At 40.0% G+C, this 22,351-nt stretch overlaps 1 protein-coding gene across 1 annotated transcript in view; it reads right to left on the bottom strand.

Moving 5' to 3' along the window:
• The window catches only part of lmbrd1 (LMBR1 domain containing 1), a 104,668-nt gene that overhangs the window by 61,044 nt on the left and 21,273 nt on the right, over positions 1-22,351 (bottom strand). The window contains exons 4-6 of the mRNA XM_034682403.1: positions 15,450-15,547; positions 14,273-14,340; positions 9,610-9,698 (exon numbers count right to left, since the gene is read on the bottom strand). Of these exons, the coding sequence (XP_034538294.1) occupies positions 9,610-9,698; positions 14,273-14,340; positions 15,450-15,547 (255 nt within the window). The remainder of the gene's footprint in view (positions 1-9,609; positions 9,699-14,272; positions 14,341-15,449; positions 15,548-22,351) is intronic.

The following is a 22,351-nucleotide window of genomic DNA, read 5'->3' as shown; positions in this document are numbered from 1 at the left end:
TGGTACAAAAGAGCACTGTGGTTCTTTGAAACACAAATTACTTCAATGCACACAGCCAAAACTGCTGTCACCAAACTGAAGCAGGTACAATGGCAAGAAGTGAGTGGAGGAAATATGTTTGCCAGGAGATGTTAGCTACTGTTACTTTGTCAGCTAACATATTGGAGGGAGGAGGTTTTCTAATGGAGACTGATGATAAATCTTCTTGGTGACAATTCTTGTAAAGGTGGATGGACACAGTTAATATGGACCGAAAAGTCGAGAGAGGTCATTCAATCATTCTGAGAAACTGGGACATTCATTCTGATAAACATCGAGGGCAAACTTTCAGAGGTACTCTGATAAAACCACAATGTTCTGATGATATGGGTTTAAATTTAAACAAATGGATCATCATATCCCAACTAATGGTACTTATTGGACAATGATTATTGGCTTTCCAAGAACATGTATCTAGTTAAACAATCCACCCCTCAGTGGTTACTCTTGATGAAAAGGGAGTTACTACAGTGGTAAACTGAAGAAGCTTTGTCAGGGCTGAGAAAATGATCTCTATGTTATCATAGCAAAGTAATGAGGGCAATCCCAGTTCAGGTTTGGAGACACACACTACTAATACTGAAGACATCAAAACTATGAAATAATCTGGTTTGGCCATAATCTGGATTACAACAGTAGTCAAATAGGGCTATCCATTGTGTACTAACCCTACCTCTGAACAACACAACTGATGGTCTCAAACACATTAAGAAGTCAAGTCATTCTACAAATGAACTCTTGACAAGGCTCATTTTAATTAGAAACCATTCCAGGAGACCACTTCATGAAGCAGACTGAGAGAATACCAAGAGTGTGCAAAGCTGTCATGAAGGAAAAAGGGGGCTACTTTAAATAATCCAACATATTAAACATGTTCTGGTTTGCTTAACACTTTTTTGGTCATTAAATAATTCCATATTTGTTCTTTCAGAGTTTTGATGTCTACAGTGTTTCAAATAATTAAAATAAATACAAACCCTTGAATGAGAAGGTGTTTCCAAACTTTTGACTGGTACTGTACATTTCAATGGTAAACCTGCACCACAAAACTGGGAAGAGATTTTTTGCAGGACTTTGGGACACCGGTTGGTCCAGCGGTTTATGCACACGCATAATGTGTTGAGGCTATGGTCCTTGTCCCAAAGGTCGTTTGACTCCTAGCCACGACCATTTGCTGCATGTTATCCTTCAACTCTAATGAGTCTGAGTTATTAGTGCACAAGTCTAATAAATCTAATAAATCAATATCAATAATAAAAAATACTCTATAAGGTCAGGAGGTGAAGCAAATATGCTTTAAGGGTCTTAAGGAAAGTATGGATAATTTTGTTGTTTCACTGTTCGTTGTTTCTTTGTTTATTCTTCTGTAAGTTTAATAATTACTCAAGTTCCTCTTCTTCTTCTTATTAAAATGTTCACCCTCTATAAGAAGCTTAATAAAGAAAACTAAGTTGAAATAATCTGACCTTTTTCAGTGTTTCCTTTGTAATTCTAAAAGCCCAGAATTTGTAAAGAGAAATGAGTCACCTCAAACAGAACAACACGTCAGGCTGAAAGAATTCTAAAATTGATAAAGTCTCTTGTTCTTTTGTTATTAAAGGGAAAATTCTGGAACTCATTGCCTTGAAGTCACTTGAGAAGAAAGTTATCCACAAGGACGAAGCATCACATTGATTTTCTGGTACTTCTCTTTTAATATCTTCCTTTAATTAAAGAACTATAACAAAGTCTTCCTCCGGAGTCACATCTGGTCACCATCTTTTTGTCCTAATTGTCATTTAATGCATTGATCATGATTACTTGTTTAACAGCTGGATCTTTCGGTCTACGTAAGTTGAGTTGATGGGTGTCACCTTTGATTGAGGCAGAAAAGGGACCACCCATCAGGCAAGGGCAACAGTAGGTGTCACACCAGCTGTCAGAGCTGGAGTTAGAAGACAGGGATTGATGAAGAGACTGATTGCCTATCTCCCCTGTCAAGATCCCACCTGTTCTAGGGTTCCACGTAAGAAGCTACACAGTTGCCCCTTTGTAGATATCCAACATCCTCTCAGCAGCAGCTCCACGATGCCCAGCCCACCTGTCAGCATGAGCATAGGTGGCTCTCTGCTTGTCATTCTCCTTGACAGTGGCATTTGATGGAGGTATTAAGTCAGTATTCAGTGCATGTATAATTTGTCCTGTTTATAACATTTATCACTTTCTTTTAGAGGCATTTCACAAGCAGCAGGACAAAGAGGTGGAAAATGGAGATGAATTATATGCCTGCTCCCTATTGTATTATATGCAAAGAGAAAACTTTGAAGTCTGACAGCTGGGCTGAACATTAACATTTGAATGCGTGTTTCTTGTTCCCCGAGAGTTTCATTGCGATTTTGGAGCCTTTGTTTAGTGGTGAGCTTGGTAAAATATACAATAGCTGCATGTTCTGCACGGAGAACATTCTGTTCATGAACCCTACACAAAGCAAAGGATAGATGTTTGCTGCCACTCTGCTTGGCTTCTCAAGCTGATTTTCCAGGGATTTAACAGAAGGAATTGTGTCTGTTATCGTCAGAGCTTCCACATCTGTACAGCTTTCAATTTCAGAAAGCAACAGAATGAGGTAGCTCTTGTGCATGAGACTTGTTCAGAGAGATTTTTATTAAGAGCTCCTTTAGCCCGAGAAACCGACATCAGATCTGTGCAACAACAGAATCATTGAATGTGAGTAGGAACCAGCTGTGTGTTCAATGCAATATAGAGAACTGTTTAATAAGGTTGTCAAAATGTTTGATACTCCAACTAATACACACATTAAACTTTAATAGACATTCCAGGTTTTGCTCATCTGACCAGAATATTTCAGGGTTTTGACGAACAATTTCATGGAGTGATAACTCTTTTGGGTCATCAAGGTTTCTTCAGTGCAAGAGAAATGACAGTTTCCACTTCATCCAAAGCACCCACTTCACTAAGTCCGTTTTCCTCTGGAATAGTCTTGAATCAAGCGACCTTGATGGCCAGAGGAAGAAAACAGGAGCTTAACTACATTTTGAGTAAAAGTAAAAGCAAGGTTGCCGATTCGTTTTTTATGTAGTCACATATTTGTAAGAGGCTGCATGGTGGTGCAGTGGGTAGCGCTGTTGCCTCACAACAAAAAGGTTACTGGTTTGAATCCCCGGTCGGGCAAGTAACTTTCTGTGTGGAGTTTACATGTTCAAAGGTTCAAGGTTCAAAGGTTTTTATTCAGGGTTCCCACTCTTTTCCAGAGATCATTTTCCAGGACATTTCCAGGACATTTTCATTGATGATCAAGCTGGTATGACCGTCTAAATTTAGTTCCTAATTTAGTTCCTAAATAGTCTAATATGTTCCTCTCAGTGGAAGTCTACATTGAAAGACATGTAGTCTATGGCTATCAATGAAATCATCTCTTACATACTTAAAAATGATGGCAAATGGTAATAGAATAGCCAGGGACCCCTTACAGGTGAGAAAATTGTCCATGGCCCCCTCATAATTGTAACACAGATTAAGCACAGTAGTGATGTGTCATGATCAAAAGCTGAGGCTCTGAGAGTCGATGCTTTATAGTGAATCAGAAGAGCCGGCTCGCATCAAGAGAGAGAGCCGGCTCCCAGTTTTTTCCTTTTGCTGCTTAGCTCTCTCAGTGCTCAGCCCCAGCTCTGCTCACAGCAGAACTTTGTTTTGATTGGTCTGCATGGCGGCCATGTGGCCAATCATATGTGAGGATATAGGATACAGGTGGTGGAGGGGAGGCTGTGTATCCTGGCTTCATCTGTTCCTTCAGAGAGAGTCTTCTTGAAGACCGGGCAAATACTCAATGAGAGGAGAAATCGGATCAGCCCATCCAAGCTGAGGCATCTGATTTTTCTCAATACCAACCTGTGGACATTAATAATGTTTGCTCCAGTTTGGTTCTGGTTCTGTTTGCTTGAGTTTGGTTCTAGTTCTGTTCTGGTTCTGTTCTGGTAAGGTTCTGGTTCGGTTCTGTTCTGGTTCGATTTTGGTTCACGTCTGGTTCGGTTCTGGTACGGTTCTGGTTCGGTTCTGATTCGGTTCTGGTTCGGTTCTGCTTCAGTTCTGGTTCGGTTCGGTTCCGGTTCGGTTCCGGTTCGGTTCTGGTTCGGTTCTGGTTCGGTTCTGGTTCAAGTCTGGTTCGGTTCTGGTTCGGTTCTGGTTCAAGTCTGGTTCGGTTCTGGTTCAGTTCTGGTTCAGTTCTGGTTCGGTTCTGGTTCGGTTCTGGTTCCGGTCTGGTTCGGTTCTGGTTCAACTCTGGTTCGGTTCTGGTTCGGTTCTGTTCTGGTAAGGTTCTGTTCGGTTCTGGTTCAGTTCTGGTATGTTTCTGGTTCGGTTCTGGTTCGGGTCTGGTTCGGTTCTGGGTCGATTCTGGTTCAGTTCTATTAAGGTTCTGGTTTGGTTCTGGTTTGGTTCTGGTTTGGTTCTGGTTTGGTTCTGGTTGAGTTTGATTCTGGTTTGGTTCTGGTTGAGTTTGATTCTGGTTCTGTTTGCATGAGTTTGGTTTTAGTTCTGTATGCTTAAGTTTAGATCTGGTTCTAACCCTAACCCTAACCCTAACCCTAACCCTAATCCCAACCCTAACCCTAATCCTAACCCTAACCCTAACCCTAATCCTAACCCTAATCCTAACCCTAATCCTAACCCTAATCCTAACCCTAACCCTAATCCTAACCCTAACCCTAACCCTAATCCTAACCCCTTAACCCTAACCCTAACCCCTAACCCTAACCCTAACCCTAACCCTAACCCTAACCCGAATCCCAACCCTAATCCTAACCCTAACCCTAACCCTAACCCTAATCCTAACCCTAACCCTAACCCCCTAACCCTAACCCTAACCCCTAACCCTAACCCTAACCCTAATCCCAACCCTAACCCTAATCCTAACCCTAACCCTAATCCTAACCCTAATCCTAACCCTAACCCTAACCCTAATCCTAACCCTAACCCTAACCCTAATCCTAACCCTAACCCTAACCCTAATCCCAACCCTAAACCTAATCCTAACCCTAACCCTAACCCTAATCCTAACCCTAACCCTAATCCTAACCCTAACTCTAACCCTAACCCTAATCCTAACCCTAACCCTAATCCTAACCCAAATCCCAACCCTAACCCTAATCAAAACCCTAACCCTAATCATAACCCTAACCCTAACCCTAACCCTAATCCTAACCCTAACCCTAACCCAAATCCCAACCCTAACCCTAATCAAAACCCTAACCCTAACCCTAATCCTAACACTAACCCTAATCATAACCCTAACCCTAATCATAACCCTAATCCTAACCCTAACCCTAATCATAACCCTAACCCTAATCATAACCCTAACTCTAACCCTAACCCTAATCATAACCCTAATCCTAACCCTAACCCTAATCCTAACCCTAACCCTAATCCTAACCCTAACTCTAACCCTAACCCTAATCCTAACCCTAACCCTAATCCTAACCCAAATCCCAACCCTAACCCTAATCAAAACCCTAACCCTAATCATAACCCTAACCCTAACCCTAACCCTAATCCTAACCCTAACCCAAATCCCAACCCTAACCCTAATCAAAACCCTAACCCTAATCATAACCCTAACCCTAATCCTTACCCTAACCCTAACCCTAACCCTAATCCTAACCCTAATCATAACCCTAACCCTAATCAAAACCCTAACCCTAACCCTAACCCTAACCCTGATCCTAACCCTAACCCTAATCCTAACCCTAATCAAAACCCTAACCCTAACCCTAATCACAATCCTAACCCTAACCCTAACCCTAATCCTAACCCTAATCCTAACCCTAATCCTAACCCTAACCCTAATCCTAACCCTAATCCTAACCCTAATCATAACCCTAATCCTAACCCTAACCCTAATCACAATCCTAATCATAATCCTAACCCTAACCCTAATCACAATCCTAACCCTAACCCTAATCATAACCCTAATCCTAACCCTAACCCTAATCCTAACCCTAACCCTAACCCTAATCCTAACCCTAACCCTAATCATAACCCTAACCCTAAACCTAATCGTAACCCTAACCCTAATCCTAACCCTAATCCTAACCCTAACCCTAACCACAACCCTAACCCTAACCCTGACCCTAATCCTAACCCTAACCCTAATCATAACCCTAATCATAACCCTAATCATAACCCTAACCGTAATCCTAACCCTAATCCTAGCCCTAATCCTAACCCTAACCCTAACCCATTAAAAATAATGGTGGCCACACAAAATATTAACACTTTGGGCCCAATTTGGACATTTTCACCTAGGGGTGTACTCACTTTTGTTGCTGGTTGTTTAGACATTAATGGCTGTGTGTTGAGATATTTTGAGGGGGGAGTATATTTACACTGTTATACAAGCTGTACACTGACTACTTAACATTATATCAAAGTGTCATTTGTGCAGTGTTGTCCCATGAAAAGATATAACTAAATATGTGCAGAAATGTGAGGGGTGTACTCACTTTTGTGAGATGCTGTATATAGCTCCTACTTTAGTACAGTAAGGCATGTCTGTATTGAAATTATCAGACACTGGAATAGAAATGCTTCCATGGATGCAAAGATGCTGATTCAGGGGAGAAATTTGGAGAGGTCTCTGATACTTGATCCACAGCTGTATTAGCATGTCAGGGTTAGAATGAGTTTATATGTTCTTTTCTCACTCATAGGGGAATAAGCAGGAAAGGTTAAGTGTTAGGAAATCTGGCCCAAGTACTATTCACACACACTCCACTCTCTTTAAGCCACGGCCAAAAAATGCAAGATTGCACTATGTGGTCTTGAATACTAACAGTAACAGCTACTGCTCCAGAGTTCACTCAGGCATCACTTGAATATTGGAACACATGTAAAGTTGGAGCCATTAAGGATGTGGTGGCTTTAATGAACAGCAATTGCAAAGCAGTCAGGGGTTATGTGGCAAAAGTGCCTTTCTTTTACACAATTAACCTCCCATCTGGAGAGAGGAGAGACAGGGAATTAGAAAAGGGATGATCCTCACGCTTCCTCCTCAGGAGCCAAGTAATTTCCCCCTGTGCCGAGGAAGGAAGGTTAGGGAGAGCATGTAGGGGTCCACTATTGTGAGGAGAGGCAGATGGGCCAACTTCCTCCTTGATCCCATGATGGCAAAAGGCCAGAGGACTGTTAGGAGCCTATATTTGGCAAAGTGTCTGCAGAAGTATGAGCATAAGCACAGACAAAGCTCTGTTCAACAAGTGGAGATGCCAAAGGAGGGTGTCTTTCAGAGTTGGCATCCCACACTCAACTATGAATATTTGGAGGATACTGGAGGATCCAATTTCTTAGTGCACACTGATATTGAGGCTATAAAACCACTGCTTTGGAAATGTATTGCTACATTAAATTACTGAGTCATTTGATGAGGTCTTACCGGAGATTGATTGAAAGAATAAATCCACAATAAGTAGTGGACGGCAACATCTTGGAATTTCATGTTAATATAATCTTTAGTCTATCTCAGCTCTTTCTGCGGTAATAACAGAAGCGGATCAATAAGAGGTCACCAGATTGCCTAACCTCGCTCCTGACCAATCCAATCAAGGCTCATGTTTGCCTAATACGCTCAAGACAACAAGATTACTTGGTCAGCTTTATGGTGAGCGTGTCTTTAAAGGATATTTGTCATTGTACGGCCTTTGAGGTAGTTAATTGAATAATAAACAAAGCCACTCACTTAATTATGTAGAAGCCTGTGAGTGTAATTTGAAAAGTATCAAATGGTGTATTCCAGCTGAAAAACTGGAATTAATAGACCAGACTTCTGAACAGTATAGTGCATGTTTTATATGCTAGTATGTTATGACACATGGGCCAACGTGATGCCACAAAACCTAGCTTGAGTGGCAGAGAAAAAACATGTATTTCATGCTCATTTCAACCCTTATGTCTATCTATACAGCCATTCTTAATGCTCATTATCTGTGGGAGACTCTGTGATCCATGCTCACATGCTGTGGATCCACTCACTCATACTACGCTCCAGCTGATTATTAATCCTCTTGCTCCAGCCACCACACAGGATGGCTCTTTTTTTTCATCAGATAAGGTACAGGTTTATGTGTCATCTCAGATCTAGAAGACTACTTGGGGAGACTACTTCAGATCAACAGAGAAGCATATTCTCATCCTGATTTGGTTTTACATTCTTCACAGCCTGACAGCATCTAGATCCACTGCTTCATGGTGCTACCATGGCAGTCAGTTAATGTGACATGCTGGGTTTGAGTGTAAAAAATAAATCAAAATGCGCCTCACTGCAGAGACAATCAGATAAACAATTGAAATACATTGGTGTCTTTACCCCAGGGGGAGGAGTTTAAGTATCTCAGGGTCTTGTTCATGAGTGAGGGGAAGAGGGAGCACGAGATTGACAGACGGATCGGGGCGGCGTCTGCAGTGATGTGGACGCTGCCCCGGTCTGTTGTGGTGAAGAGAGAGCTGGGCCAGAAGGCGGTCAATCTACGTCCCAACCCTCACATATGGTCACAAGCTGTGGGTAGTGACCAAAAGAACAAGATCACAAATACAAGCGGCCAGAATGATCTTTCTCTGCAGGGTGTCTGGGCTTAGCCTTAGAGATAGTGTCAGGAGCTCAGACATCCGGGAGAGGCTCAAAGTAGAGCCGCTGCTCCTCCGGATCAGGAGGAGCAAGATAAAGTGGTTCGGGCATCTGGTCAGGATGCCTCCCAGACGTCTCATTCGGGGGGTGTTTCAGGCATGTCCATCTGGGAGGAGGCCACGGGGAAGACCCAGGACACACTGGCGAGATTATATCTCTCAGCTGGCCTGGGAATGCCTCTGTATTCTCCCAGAGGAGCAGGTGGAAGTGGCTGGGAAGAGGAGTGTCTGGGCTTCTCTGCTGAGACTGCGACCCGTACCCAGATATGCAGTGGATGATGGATGGATAGATGGATGGATGGTGTCTTATTGAAACCATGGTGTTGATTGTCCAAATGTCCACTCATGACTAATACAGGGGACTTGGAGTTTATTGGGACCTGCTTTTGTTTGAAGTTTTGCTGGGCTTTGTAGCTTAGTGAGTTCCAACTAAAAACTTTCCTCACAGCTGACCCTATCAACTATTCTTTACTTTCAGATATGTTAAACACTACCTGAAGCAAGAGAAGAGAAACTTTTGTCAAATCTTTCAGCCTCCATGCACACTTAATGATGACAACAAGTATTTTTCCGTCCAAACCGGAACATTTTTAACTTCGCTGAACCTGTTACCGTCTCATTTTGGGCTTTCATGAGACAATGTGTTTTTTTCTGTTGCCTGCAAAAACTTTTTTTTACCTTCCACTGATAAATGAGAGTGGCAAAAGGCTGAACAACAGAGAGAAGATAATAAAAGAAGTAGGAAAGTATACAGAATTGAGAGGAGCCATGGATGAGGTTAAAGGGAGCAGAAATAATATTTAATGAAGGGAAAGGTTAGAATGACTAAAAAATAAAATACAGGAATAAGACCCTGGTTGAGAATAACAGGAAGCATTTTCAACAAATGTTACTTACGACTGCTGCCGAGTTCCTCGAAAAGGTACTGCACTTTCTCCCATTGAGTGGAATTCTGACTGGGTGGGGCCTCGAGTGGAACGAACGCTCTGAAAGCAATCAAGCAATGATTATGTTAGGAGCTGGGTAAAAAGATGTTACTTAGTATGTGGTAGATTTTATTTTCTATGAACCACACAGAGGTACCAAACATGAAGGAGAAAAAGCACAAATCACTGTCCGTAGCTTTTCATCATTCCTCCTCAGACAAACTTTTTAAAAGCTTCAACTGTTGCAGAAAAGACGGCCAAGGAGCCACAGAGAGACAGAAATATGGACTGTATCTGGTTTTGTTAGAAAACAGTGACAATGCGCCCAGTGTTGAAATCTTTTACAAAGTCTGTTTTCCAAAAGCCGCTGGGCAGCACATGAAAGTTTGCTTCTGGTCTAAACATCTATATCCCTCTTCACAGACCTTTTATGTCCTGCACAGCGTAATGCTCAGACAGAAATGGTCAAAGGAGCTTTTACAGCATGTTCTTCCACTCCAGCATCCAGACGTCTAAGCTCCATGGTTAATGTCTGTTTCCTTACTTATCTGCAGCGCTGTGAAATTGGACCTTTCCCTCTGTCCTTCTCTAAACTCTGTGCTTTCTTTTGATTTCGCAGAGATCTCTTGTCTCATTATGCAACATTTCAGTCCATATTTGTCTCACAAACATTAAGTATGAATGTTAATGGGACTCAATGCGATCAAACTTAATGCATGTGAGTGAAAGTGCATTCAAGTCATTACTTTGAATGTCTTAACTCAGAGCACAGGACCTACAGATCATGTAGACAGGATCTGTGTTTATCAACATTTTACGTACCCACCTTGGATATTACTGCACCTTTGAAACTAGATTAATTGCTATTCTTAACACAGCAGACATTTCTCTAAGCTCTGTGTTCTCTCCAATCCTTTTCAATTTACTTTGGAGAGGAACAAAACAACAACTAAATAACATAATCTGCACTGGATCTTAAGTTTTTAATCATATTAACCATGAATGTCATGCCCTGTGGGTGACCTCAGCACTTTTCTGAAGACAGTTTTTGATTACTTTTCCCCATAAAAGGTTCTTCCTCATCCCTAATGATGTAGTCTGATCAACCATTATCAAACTTGTGTTCTCCTGGAAAGGAAAATGACAGCTAGTTTTGATTATTGATAAAAGTTTCCTCACACCTTGTTAGCTTATAAGGATATTAATCAAAGACCAGAAAGAGAGCCCACATTACACAGATTTTAAAGTCTCTGCATTGGCTTCCAGCATCTTTTAGAAGAGATTTGAAGATTATTTTATTGGTCTTTAAATCTCTTAGTGGTCTTGCTCCTTCTTATTTATCAGATCTGCTTTATCATATGAGCCAGTGAGAGCCAGCAGGTCTTCAGGTAGTGGGCTTTTAATGGTAGCAAAAGTAAGTACAAAGACTCACAGTGAGGAAGCCTTTAATCATCATGACCCACGCTTGTGGAACACCCTATGTGAAGATCTGAGGGCTGCACAGAGCATCAACATTTTTAAAAGCAAACTCAAGACCTACCTCTTTAGTCTCGCTTTTAACTGAGATTCATTCCTTCTTATGACAGTTTTATTTATTTATTTATTATCAAGTTCAAATTTGAGTCACTTTTATTCTATTTTATTTATTCATGTATTTATTTATTTTATTTATTAAGTATAGCATCTTGATGTCTTTTAATGGTTTAATATTCTATTCTTTTATTATCTTAGAAATGTATTTTATTTTGGTGAAATTAATTTCCTGTGTTGAGTTGTATCATTTTATTTTTCTTCCAGTGTTTCCTCATCAAGATATTATGAGAGCATTTTTCTCAGTTCGTTCAGCAACTTCTTATTTATTTTTCATTCATTTATTTATTTCATTTTTATTGTTTTTATCATTATTGTTGAATACATTGTGTTCTTAACCTTAGGATTGTGAGGCGGGTTTGGGGTCGGGGTTGGGATTAGGATGGGGGGTCTTTTTTATATACTTTTCTTGGTTTATTCTATTCTAAGTTGTTTTTATGTACAGCACTTTGTGTTACAATGTCATTGTTTTTTTGTATTATTTAACTACTATTTTTATAATGTAAAAACTACCTCTGCAACTCACCACTGCACTTTATCATATTATTTTAGCCTGTACATATTAGTCAAGCCTATTTGTTGTTTCTTTGTATTTATAGTATTTCTATTGTTATTATATATATTTTTTTTTTATTGTAGTTCTTATTCTTATGCCTTGTACAAAGAGAGCACAGTTTACTAAAGTCAAATTCCTTGTGTGTTCAAGCATACTTGGTGAATAAAGCTGATTCTGATTCTGATTCTGATTGTATTGATTGATTGATTGATTGATGAATCAATCAGCCATCTAGATCCTCTGATAAAGACAGACAACAGTTTACAAAGTTCACTTTTAATATCAAGTTCTAAGGAAATTTATGTAATCTAAGCTGCTACCCAAAGATGTGAAAAACAAAATCTGTAACATCTTTAGTCAACACACTGAAGCAGCACTCCTACAGACTAAGACTGTATTTGTGCAAGCTACAGTGTGTAAAGGCTCAACATACTGATTCTCAGTTTCAGCGCAGACTTTGATTCCATTAATCATGAAATCCTTCTGCACTGATCATTAATCCTTCTTGGCAGACAACGGAGAATTAGGCCAGAGTCCTTCTTAGAATCTAGCATCCACAAACTCAATAAAAAAAATATGATGCTCTATGAATCTTCAGGGATTCTTTTTCAAAGTTGAAAAACTAGTAGTCCAAAAAAAACCTTCACCCTGGGAGGTGAAACATATTAGATCAGCATATCAGAGACTTCCCTTTGCCTCATATGCAGAAAACAAAATTCTAGGTCTCAATAGGCCTCATCCTTCCTGCGATGTATCTACAGGGGTCCACACTTGCACTTAATCTTTTTAATGTGTTTCCCCTTCACTCATATTAGAAGTCATTATTCATTTTAAGGAATAAAATGCCTCATGAAGTGGCTCTCATCATAATATTACCTAGCTCTTTATAAATGCGTCTGCAGCGAGGATGTAACAGTCTTATACTCTATCACTGAAACACTTTTTCTTCCAGAGAGGATCCCAGAAACATTTCAAGGTTTGTTTTCCTGTTTATATCCATTTACAGTTGTCTGGCTTCAATCAGTGCACAACACAGCAGAAGGCTTCAAAAACATTTGAAGGTCCTCCATCACCTCCATAATGGCCACATAATGGGACCACTTTACTCCCTTTCAATTAAAACAAAGAGTGTTTTGAAATATTGGAATTCTTTTTAAAGTAAAGTGTGTTAAAAACATTTTTATGAGCTATGAACAGTCTTTGACAGACTTGAACTTGTTCTGCCCGGGACTTCAATGAAACAGATAAAAATGTGATTTAGCATTTCTCTTCAAGGCAAAGCCTGGGTTTGAAATATGAGCCCATATTTATATTGCGAGTCCACAATAGCGCCGTAACAAAGCCTCACCATCATCTTGCTTTGGTGCTTTTATATTGCACCTGAAACGGAGTAATCTTGGCATCTCTGTGCATGATATCACTGTGTATTGCTGCATTGCAGAAGCACCAGGTAAACACGCACACAGCGCTGCTGCACCCTGACTGCACTGCTGGTTCACAGTGATTCCATCTCGCCTCTGTAACACCTCCATTTATACCTTGGATGCTCGCGCAGCGGTGGGACAATTTGGTCTCACCATCACACCTGTGACACTCATATTGAAGGAGAGATGCTACAGGGGCACAAAGACCGCACTCTGAACTGGCAGTATGAAAGCTGTTTGTAATGGTGAAAGAACCTGTAAACTTTAGCAGAGAAAGACCAGCGGTCATTTAAGGAGGTAAACACACTCACCGGGTAAACAGACAACAAATAAAAGCCATCAAGAGAAGACTTCCTGAGTGAGCGATCGCCAAACAGAGTCATTATGTCTCCTAGTGCCAGAGAAAGAGTTCAGGATAAAAGCTTTCATGTTGTTGTATATCAAAGGGCTGAGGCAACAATTGCCAGAACAAAGCGACAATAGTTCCACCTCATGAGGTAAAAGAGGGGCTACATTGCTTCTGCCTATAAAAAAAAAGTTCAAACTAGCAAAACTTTAACCCATAACAAAGCACAGCCATGTGTCTTTTATTTTCCCAAACTAGATAAGCCTTCATTCAGTGCACCATTTAACGGTTGAAAGAGCACATCAAATCCTATAGGTTCAACTCAAGGCATGTTGCTGTCAGGGCTGCAAAGGAAATCTATTACGTGGTGCAGGCGCTTCTGAACAAAGCCAGGAGAAAACCGCTGGATAAATAGGACATGGCTTAGAATGTGCATTAGTGTGGTTTGTAGGAAGAACATTAAATGTCTCGAAAAGACTCCCATATGTGCTTTGTACTTTGTGTAAAATGCATGAAAACTAGCTTAGAATTAGATTGAGGAGAATAAAACCTATGTTCAGGCAGGCGTACATTTTTTTTTTTCTTGAATGGTTTATCATGGCCAGACAAATGGTGCTGAAGCTCTTCCACAGGATTCTCCTCTCATTAGACGAACACAATGACAAATCCGCAGCCCCTTCCCTCTCTCCTGAAGAACCCATCCATGTCCCCAACTTACCCAATTAAAAGGAGCACCACGCAGACAATGGCAAATCCAATTGTGTACTTGAGAGCGTTCTGCACTTGCTGTAATAAAAAGAAAAAATTAAACTGGTCAATCGTGGCCGTGGAGGGAAATATTATTATTCATTGCAAGGGAGGGAAGGGGGTTATACTTCATTTAGCCAGACTATAGAGAGTGAGTGCTATATAGAGTCGGTGTAGATGCGGTTTGACCTGGTGGAGATAACATGTCACTCCCAGTGCCATTCAAGGTGCTTTTAAAGTAACAATACAAAAGACCTCCCTGTCTGTGAGAGAAAGTGCCTCTGTCAGCTCAAAAGTGACACAGGGAGAGGATAAAAGGCACTATGAGATAGCTGCTCTTTGGTACATCACTCACTGGAAAGACTTCTGAAGACAGGGATTTAAATTTTTTTCAATTTAAGCTGACAATCTGGGGCCCTCTATTTATAGAACTGATGCAGAGATTGGGTTATAAGACTCTTTTTAGCGCCACAAAATGTCATAAATATTCAGTTCAACACATTTCCATACATTGACACAAAATAGGAGAAATGTTAAACTCAGTATTTCTCTTAAAATTCAATCAGCTTCTGTAGCTTATTTGGAAGCCGCATTACATATCTGGCTCAATTAATTGCCAATTATCTTTTTTATGTTTACGCAAATTATAATTTTGACAAGGTGAGCAGGACCCTGGGTCTGGTCTCACCATGAAGGTAAAAAGGAGATAAATGATGAAGTAGTTTCAGGTTGCTTTTATTCATTTATGTATTTATTTGTTTGTCATTTTGATTTTGATATTATAGATGCAACAACTCTGTAGAACTCAGAACTGTCTGCTTTAACGACCAGGCAGCCAAAAAATTTTATACAAAATCACTGGGGAAACATCTACCATGCAATCAGCTGATGAACCTGACTGATGAGGGGTTCAGTTTCCAGACAAACTCATGGGAAAACTGAAACATTTGGGTGAACACAGTCGAGGTAAACAGATTTTCCCTCATTGTTTGTTGTGTGTGCAAACAAATTGGAAGTTCAACCAAAATGACTTCAGACATTTTTTGCATTTACATTTTACTAAGCTGCACCTGAATCAGCTGAATGAAATTTGAATTTCTGAGCAGGCCATAGTGCTGCCGCGTGGAAGAGGAAGGTTGGATTCTTACCGAGCATCTGTTGGCGTTGTCGTCATCCCTCTCTTCGTAGTAGAAATAAACGAAGGGGATCCAAAGGAAGACGCAGAATAGGATGATGGAGTAGAGGGCTGTTGGGATACAAAATAAGAAATTGAGTGTATGAGTAAATCTGAATATGTCTTACTCCTTCCCAGGAATCTCTTAGAAAACATGTTTGTCATGACCATAGACTGTTTAATATATGAACTAGGGATGACCACAATTAATCGATTATCGATTAATTGATTGTTAAGAAATTACTCGAAACACACATTTTTGTTATCAATTTTCCGTCACGTGGAACAAACATCATGTGGTCTCATGTTACGCTCATCTATGTGAATCAGCTGTTAAAGGTGTTGCGCACAGCGGAGACGCTCAGCTGGCGGCTGGCGGCCAACAACGACACGGACACAAAGGTTGACAGCTTTAAACAGGATATTTCCACCTTTGGATACGAAGGCAACAGACAGGTGGGAAATTCAGGTACGCTACGTTTACAGACCAGCAACATCAGAGCCGTCTGAGCTTTTCTCCAGCGGGACTGATTATGACCCGGTTGCGCTCCTGGCTGACACCTGACCGAATACACATGTTTATTTTTCTCAATAATCCAGAAAACTGGACTCTGTGAGTCTGAAGTACTTTTCTGTTAGTGTTATGAGCCTTCCCTTTATAAGATTATGTCCGAGAAGAATATTTTAATGAGCCTGATCGTTGATATTCTGCGTGTCAAACGTGTACCCGTATTCAATCCCGTCAGTTAGATGCATTTTGTTGCTGTTGAAAATAAAATTTAGGGGTAAAACAACCTATTTGGCATTGTTTTTCATGTAAGAATAATAATGTTTTTTTTTATCAATTAATCGATAATTGATCGTTAACATTTCCAAAAATCGATCACGGAAAATACTTAAAATGTACATCCCTAATATGAACGCAGCATCTGTGATGTCACCCATCTGTTTCTGAAGCTCTGTTTTGAAGCCAATCATCGGCGGGAGTCATATTGGAAATGCTGCAGTCAACCTAACATCTGTTGAGCTAGTGTGAGGTAAAGAGGCGGGCTTTGAGCCTCCTCGCCAACAGCTACAGTGTTCCCGCCTTCCAATCATGTCAGCTGTGCCTCTCATAATGGAAAACTCATAATCTAAATATCTTTGAAATTGCCACTGTATGAACAAATAATAATAGTGTGTGCCGAGAGGGAAATGAGCTATCCAGACTACACTCGTCTTTTGTACCAGGCTGTAAACACGTTTATTTCTACTGTAAAGATCGTCATTCGTCATTTTTGAATGGGTGTGTATGTGGTTTCCGGTACTTCCGTAGCCAGCCTCAAGTGGACACTCGAGGAACTGCAATTTCTAACACTTCTGCATTGGCTTCAATTCTTGCCGCCGGTGGTTGCCGCTAGGTCATGACACAGAATAAAAGAGTCATTCCTGACTATGTACATTGCATGCGAAAGCACAAATGAAATCTTTCTGATGAGCTGTTTTTGTCTAAATTATGTAGAGAAATGATCATTCCCCTCATGTAGGTCTAATTACTGAAATATCCCAGTCATACACTAATACAGCTGCCCCTTCAGTTACATCATTCCTTTTTGAACAGCAGTTGTAAACAGTCAAATGAACCAATGAGCTGTTTGCATGTCATGTAAAGACAACAATCTCTACAGTCTTCATTTTCATCCCTTCAATAGAGCTGCATCACTTTAAGGAAATCCTGAGACAGTGTGACCCCATTCCTGAAAGACTGAAAGACAAGTGACAAATCTAGGGCAGAGATCACTTACTAATTTATTGAGAAACACTGAAATCAAAATAACTTTTAGTCTCCCAGAGATAAATCTTTGTAATGATACAATCATATTTAAGCTCTCTGCAACAAAGCAGTTCCTTTTTTTATCATTCAAGCTACATTTTACATCTTTCCTTTCTTGTTCTTTTATGGTCTCTTAAAAACATGCATAACATCTACAGTCCTGCTCTGACATAACACTGTTTAACTGGTACAGTATGGGCATCAACAGCATACATGTTGGTTGTTGGTTTAGGATATTTGGCAGAAACATTTCACTGTGTAAGAGTTTCTTTTATTTTATTGGCAAAAACACAAAAATATACAGCTTCTATGGAAAAATAAGACAAAAAACAAATCCAAACATACAAGGCTAGTGGTGTATAACACACAACTGAAGAGACTTATTGTTGAAATTCCCATTAGGCTGATAAAGGAGAAGATACAGCGAAAAAAGCATAAACAAAACACAAAACACAAAACAATCCAATCTCTAAGTGTGAATGAGGTCTCAAGATGTGGAAACACTTCCTCTGATGTTCCAACGTACATCAAGAATGACTGAAGAACTATTTACTTGCTTTTTGTGCTCTTTGCTTTTTAATCGCTTTGAGTTCTCTGCTCGATTTCCTGCACAGATTGCTGTCTTGTGCTCAGAGTGTGTTGATCCAGATTACTCATCCTTTACAACAATGACATATCTGCTCACAGGGTCGTGCATTTAAGGAGCAATGTTTCTAATCCTTTTAAACTAACTGCTCTCTTTGTGTTTAAAGCATGCTTGTGGGCTGGTTTCATCAGAAGCAGCTTTAACATTGAGGACTTGTGGGCAGCACAGTAGACGTTGGGGCCCAGCAGGTAGTAAAAAATATGACATGTTTTGAAAAATGAAGCTAATTATTTCATGAGAGGTCCATTAAGCAATGAAGGGCCACTCTGCATAGCTTTACATGTATGAATTCAAAAGTTGTCCATTTGGTTTGTTAAGCCAAGTGTTGTGTTGTGTTATGAGTAAAGTTAATATGAAACAGAGGAGAGAAAAAGCTCCTCGTTAAAGCTGGGGTTGGTAATCAGATTTAGATACACTTTTTGTTGTACTGGTTAAAATGATCTTTATGTCCTGATGGCAATCAATACATGATGTGTTCCTAAAAAACAGCGAAGAAAAGCTGCTATCTACAGCCAGAGTAAACCTGGGAAAACATCAACCAATCAGCCTTTTTTGGGTGCCAAAATTTTAAACCATTCAAATCCCGTCCTGCCGTTCTGCTCGCCTCCTGCTCGTACATTTCCCCAGCGTGTACTCCTCATCCCCGTCTCCTGCCGCTGCTTCCCCTGACTCTACTGACTGCCCCTCTCGCTCGACCTCGGGCCTGACCCCTCTGACCCGATGAGGTGCTTTGCTCAGGACTGTAGTCCAGATCAGAGTCTAAAAAGCTCTCACCACGGGGGCTCTGACAAGCAAAAGAATGAATGACATTTACTAAGTCCTACAGAAATGTATATGTATTGTAGCCTCCGTCCGGACGCTGTAGGGATGACGAGCCGATTCGTGAACACGTTGAGTTTTAATAACCGGTCACTGTCGGCCGTGATCACGACAACCAACAAAACAACAATCAATGTTTGAATGAATGAAGAACTTCTCCTCTTGTCTCTCCTCTCTCCCGCTTACACACTCTACACCTCTCCTGATGCCTTCACTGACCGTCAACACTGTAGGAATTAAGAACATCTACACTGAACAGGTTTAACAAACAGTAGAGCTGTTACAGTATTATATATGTGTTATAACTTTTCTCCTGATATCGTGTCACTGGTACAACTGGATAATGCTAGAATGATAGTTGTGAGTGCTAACAGCAGCCATGTTTGTTTGTGTTTTTAACTATGAGAATGTTTTGGTGAGGACCGGTTTTGAATCAGTCACGATCATATGGTCGCAAGTCAGCGGCGCTCGTGCATGTGAGCGGGGGGGGGGGGGGCGGCGTTTTGGAGGAGCTCTGAGGGAGGAGGGGAGGGGATAGACGGAGTCATGAGGAAATGCTACATTGTTGAGCCACATTTTGTAATAACGGTGCATTTTGTAATAAACGTCCAAAATGTAAAAACTTTTTCATTTCATTTTGTAATAAAGCCGCATTTTGTAATAATCTTCTCAAAATGTAATAACTTATTACATAATGCGGCAAAATTTATTACAAAATGCGTTGGGGCAGATTATTACAAAATGCGGCTTATTACAAAATGAAATGAAAAAGTTATTACATTTTGGACGTTTATTACAAAATGCACCGTTATTACAAAATGCGGCTCAACATACATTCAAATTCATGCTAGTTTTCCGAGACTGCCAACCCCAGCTGTAAGTTTGTTATGTTTACATAACTGGAAAAAATATGCAATTGATACCTACCTACCAGAGTTTGATGCATGTGTGTTTGTCACAGGTTCTTAGTATGGACTCATCTACAGCTAGTGACAAACTAAACTTACTTTACAAAGAAAGCATGGATGTGCAGGAGCTTAAAATCCTCTTTCAAATAAGTAAAAACAAAAGAAAATGTCTAGATGAATGTTTATAATGTTTCATATCATAGACATGTTTTCATTGAATTCTAATTATAATTGCCTCATTAGTATTTAAGACTATACATTTTTAGACTGTTTGATGAGGATCAAAAGTCAGACATTTTTTATCTCAGAAATATGCCCAAATTTTAATTCATGCTTTTATCACGACTCGTATTGATTATTGCAACTTCCTTTTTACCGCTCTGCCAAAAAAGTCTCTTAAAATACTGCAACTCATTCAGAGCACTGCTGCCAGGATTTTAATTTAAGTTTTAATAAAGAAAAAGAAAACCGATCACAATGCCCCTCTACTTAAAACTCTGCCCTGGTTACCTGTCTCTTTTTGAATTGATTTTAAAGTCCTTTTAATTGTTTTTAAAGCTCTTAACAGCCTTGCTCCTCCAAACATCACTGATCTCCTGTCATTTTATGTTCCACCACGAACGCTGAGGTCCTTGAATGCTTCCCTTTTAAAATATTCCTCATGTGTCCCAGAGAGCGTTCTGTTTTTATGCACCTAAACTGTGGAACTCTCTGCCCCTGACATTAAAACAGCGAGCTTTCTGAGTGTTTTTAAAAGTCAACTTAAGACTTACTTTTTTAATCTAGCTTTTAACATGGAGTAATTTCCTTTTAGCCCTGAATTGCATTATTACTTGTATTACTTTTATGACCTTTGTTTTAGCATCATTATTTATTTATTTTATTTTTATTCTATCTTATTGTTTTTTTGTTTTTTTATTTTGGTTTCTGGTATTTATTTTATTCTTATTTTATTTTTTCAAGTATTTCATATCACATTCTTCTATCTTGTTTTAGCCTTGTATCATTTTATCTATTGCTATTGTTTTGTGTGTGTGTTCTTTTGTGAAGTACTATGGGCTGCATGCTTGAATGTATTAAAGGTGCTATATAAATAAAAATGATTTGTGGTGTTTACTTAAAGCCACGAGCAGGACAACAAAGTTTAAAAACAGTGTATAATCACTGTTGATAAAACTTATTGTTCTTATTATTTATCATATGTTTAGATGTATGCTATTGTGCTTGATCTTGGGATAATAAGTGTCCCAAAACAAGACTTAAACAAACATGAACAGTCATAATTCACATTGTTAACAGCAGACATAACTATTTATGTATATGAATAAAACTCAATATCCATCTGGTGTTGGTGTTTGTAAAAGCGCTGTAGTCAAAGGTCACAAATCCGGTAACCATCAGCCAACCACTCTAAAAGGAAAACTTCTGCACTCGAGAGTAATTGAGTTCATTAAGTCACCTACTGTATGAAGTGGATGCACGTCACCACTCGGTGCACCAGGTGAAAGAACTAACTATTCTCTGATCTCAGCCGGTCTTATTTGTTGCTTTTTCATGTAGGAGCACCTGTTTTTTGTTTTTTAGAAAAGAGTGACTTTCAGATGCATTAGAAATTCATAGAGCGGAGGTGAGGCAAAAAAAAAAACTTGAATAGAGAGATGCTATTTCAAGCTGGGGGCTTCTCCTTCTCCAGAAATCGGATGTCGTTGAAGACAGCCAAGACAACCCCAAAATAACTCAGAAAGAAACACATGTCACAACGATGTGCTCAGCAACAGGGTTGAAAAAGCTCAATTCCTCCTTGAGGTGATAATGTGAATTATCAGCACAAGCTGCATTTGTATCCTCGCTTAAAAAAAAATGTGCTGGAACAAAACAACTTGACTTCTTTGACAGCAGTGCATCCCTATTTTTTAAGCCTCAATGCAAAGTCAAACATGAACAAACAGAAACATAGACTGAAAATCAGTGATGGGTTCAGGCAGGAAGCATCATCTAAATACAGCCTTAAGCAGTGCCATTACAGTGATCAACAACACTACAAATATAAATTGAAAACCTGCTCCTGATTAACATTTAATCTATAACATCTGACAGTACCACATCGCATCTGAGAGTACATGTAGAGCAAATGTTCCATATCAGTCAAGAATGCATAGCCTGAGGCAAGCACAAACATGCCCCCCCAATGAAACGGACTATATTTCACAAAAAGCTCCCTCTTCTGCAGACAAATGACTGTCACTGTTATAGTGCGTGCTTTTTTTGCCAGCTGTGTTTGTGACAGGGCATTACTTTCAATAAACACACGCTCATTGCTCCACTAAGGTATCCATTTACACTCATTTACAGGCAGGCAAACTGAGTTCAGGATGATGCCAGTAAATGCAAGCCATGCACAGTATGCAGCCACTGGCATATGCTTGTGGGTTTAAGGAATGGGTGAAATTAATCATAACACCATGAATATTAACACACTGAGAGAATAGGTCATACTGCATTACCATGGATCATCCATTACTCTCTAAGCAGATCTTCTACCGGGACGAGAGCCTGACCAGGGACAAAAGTTTGCACATTTATCCGTTTGACAGAGAGGACAGGACACAATAATTAAATGTCCTTCCTTAACCCTTTATATAGCTCCAGTGTTCATTATAGACCGCACTCCAGTTTCCTCAAGGGGGGGG

Source organism: Notolabrus celidotus, chromosome 4 (genome assembly GCF_009762535.1).
Source record: "Notolabrus celidotus isolate fNotCel1 chromosome 4, fNotCel1.pri, whole genome shotgun sequence".
In the NCBI taxonomy this organism is placed as follows: Eukaryota; Metazoa; Chordata; class Actinopteri; order Labriformes; family Labridae; genus Notolabrus; species Notolabrus celidotus.
Note: the sequence above shows the minus strand (reverse complement) of the source record. Positions and strands in the feature narration are given on the sequence as shown.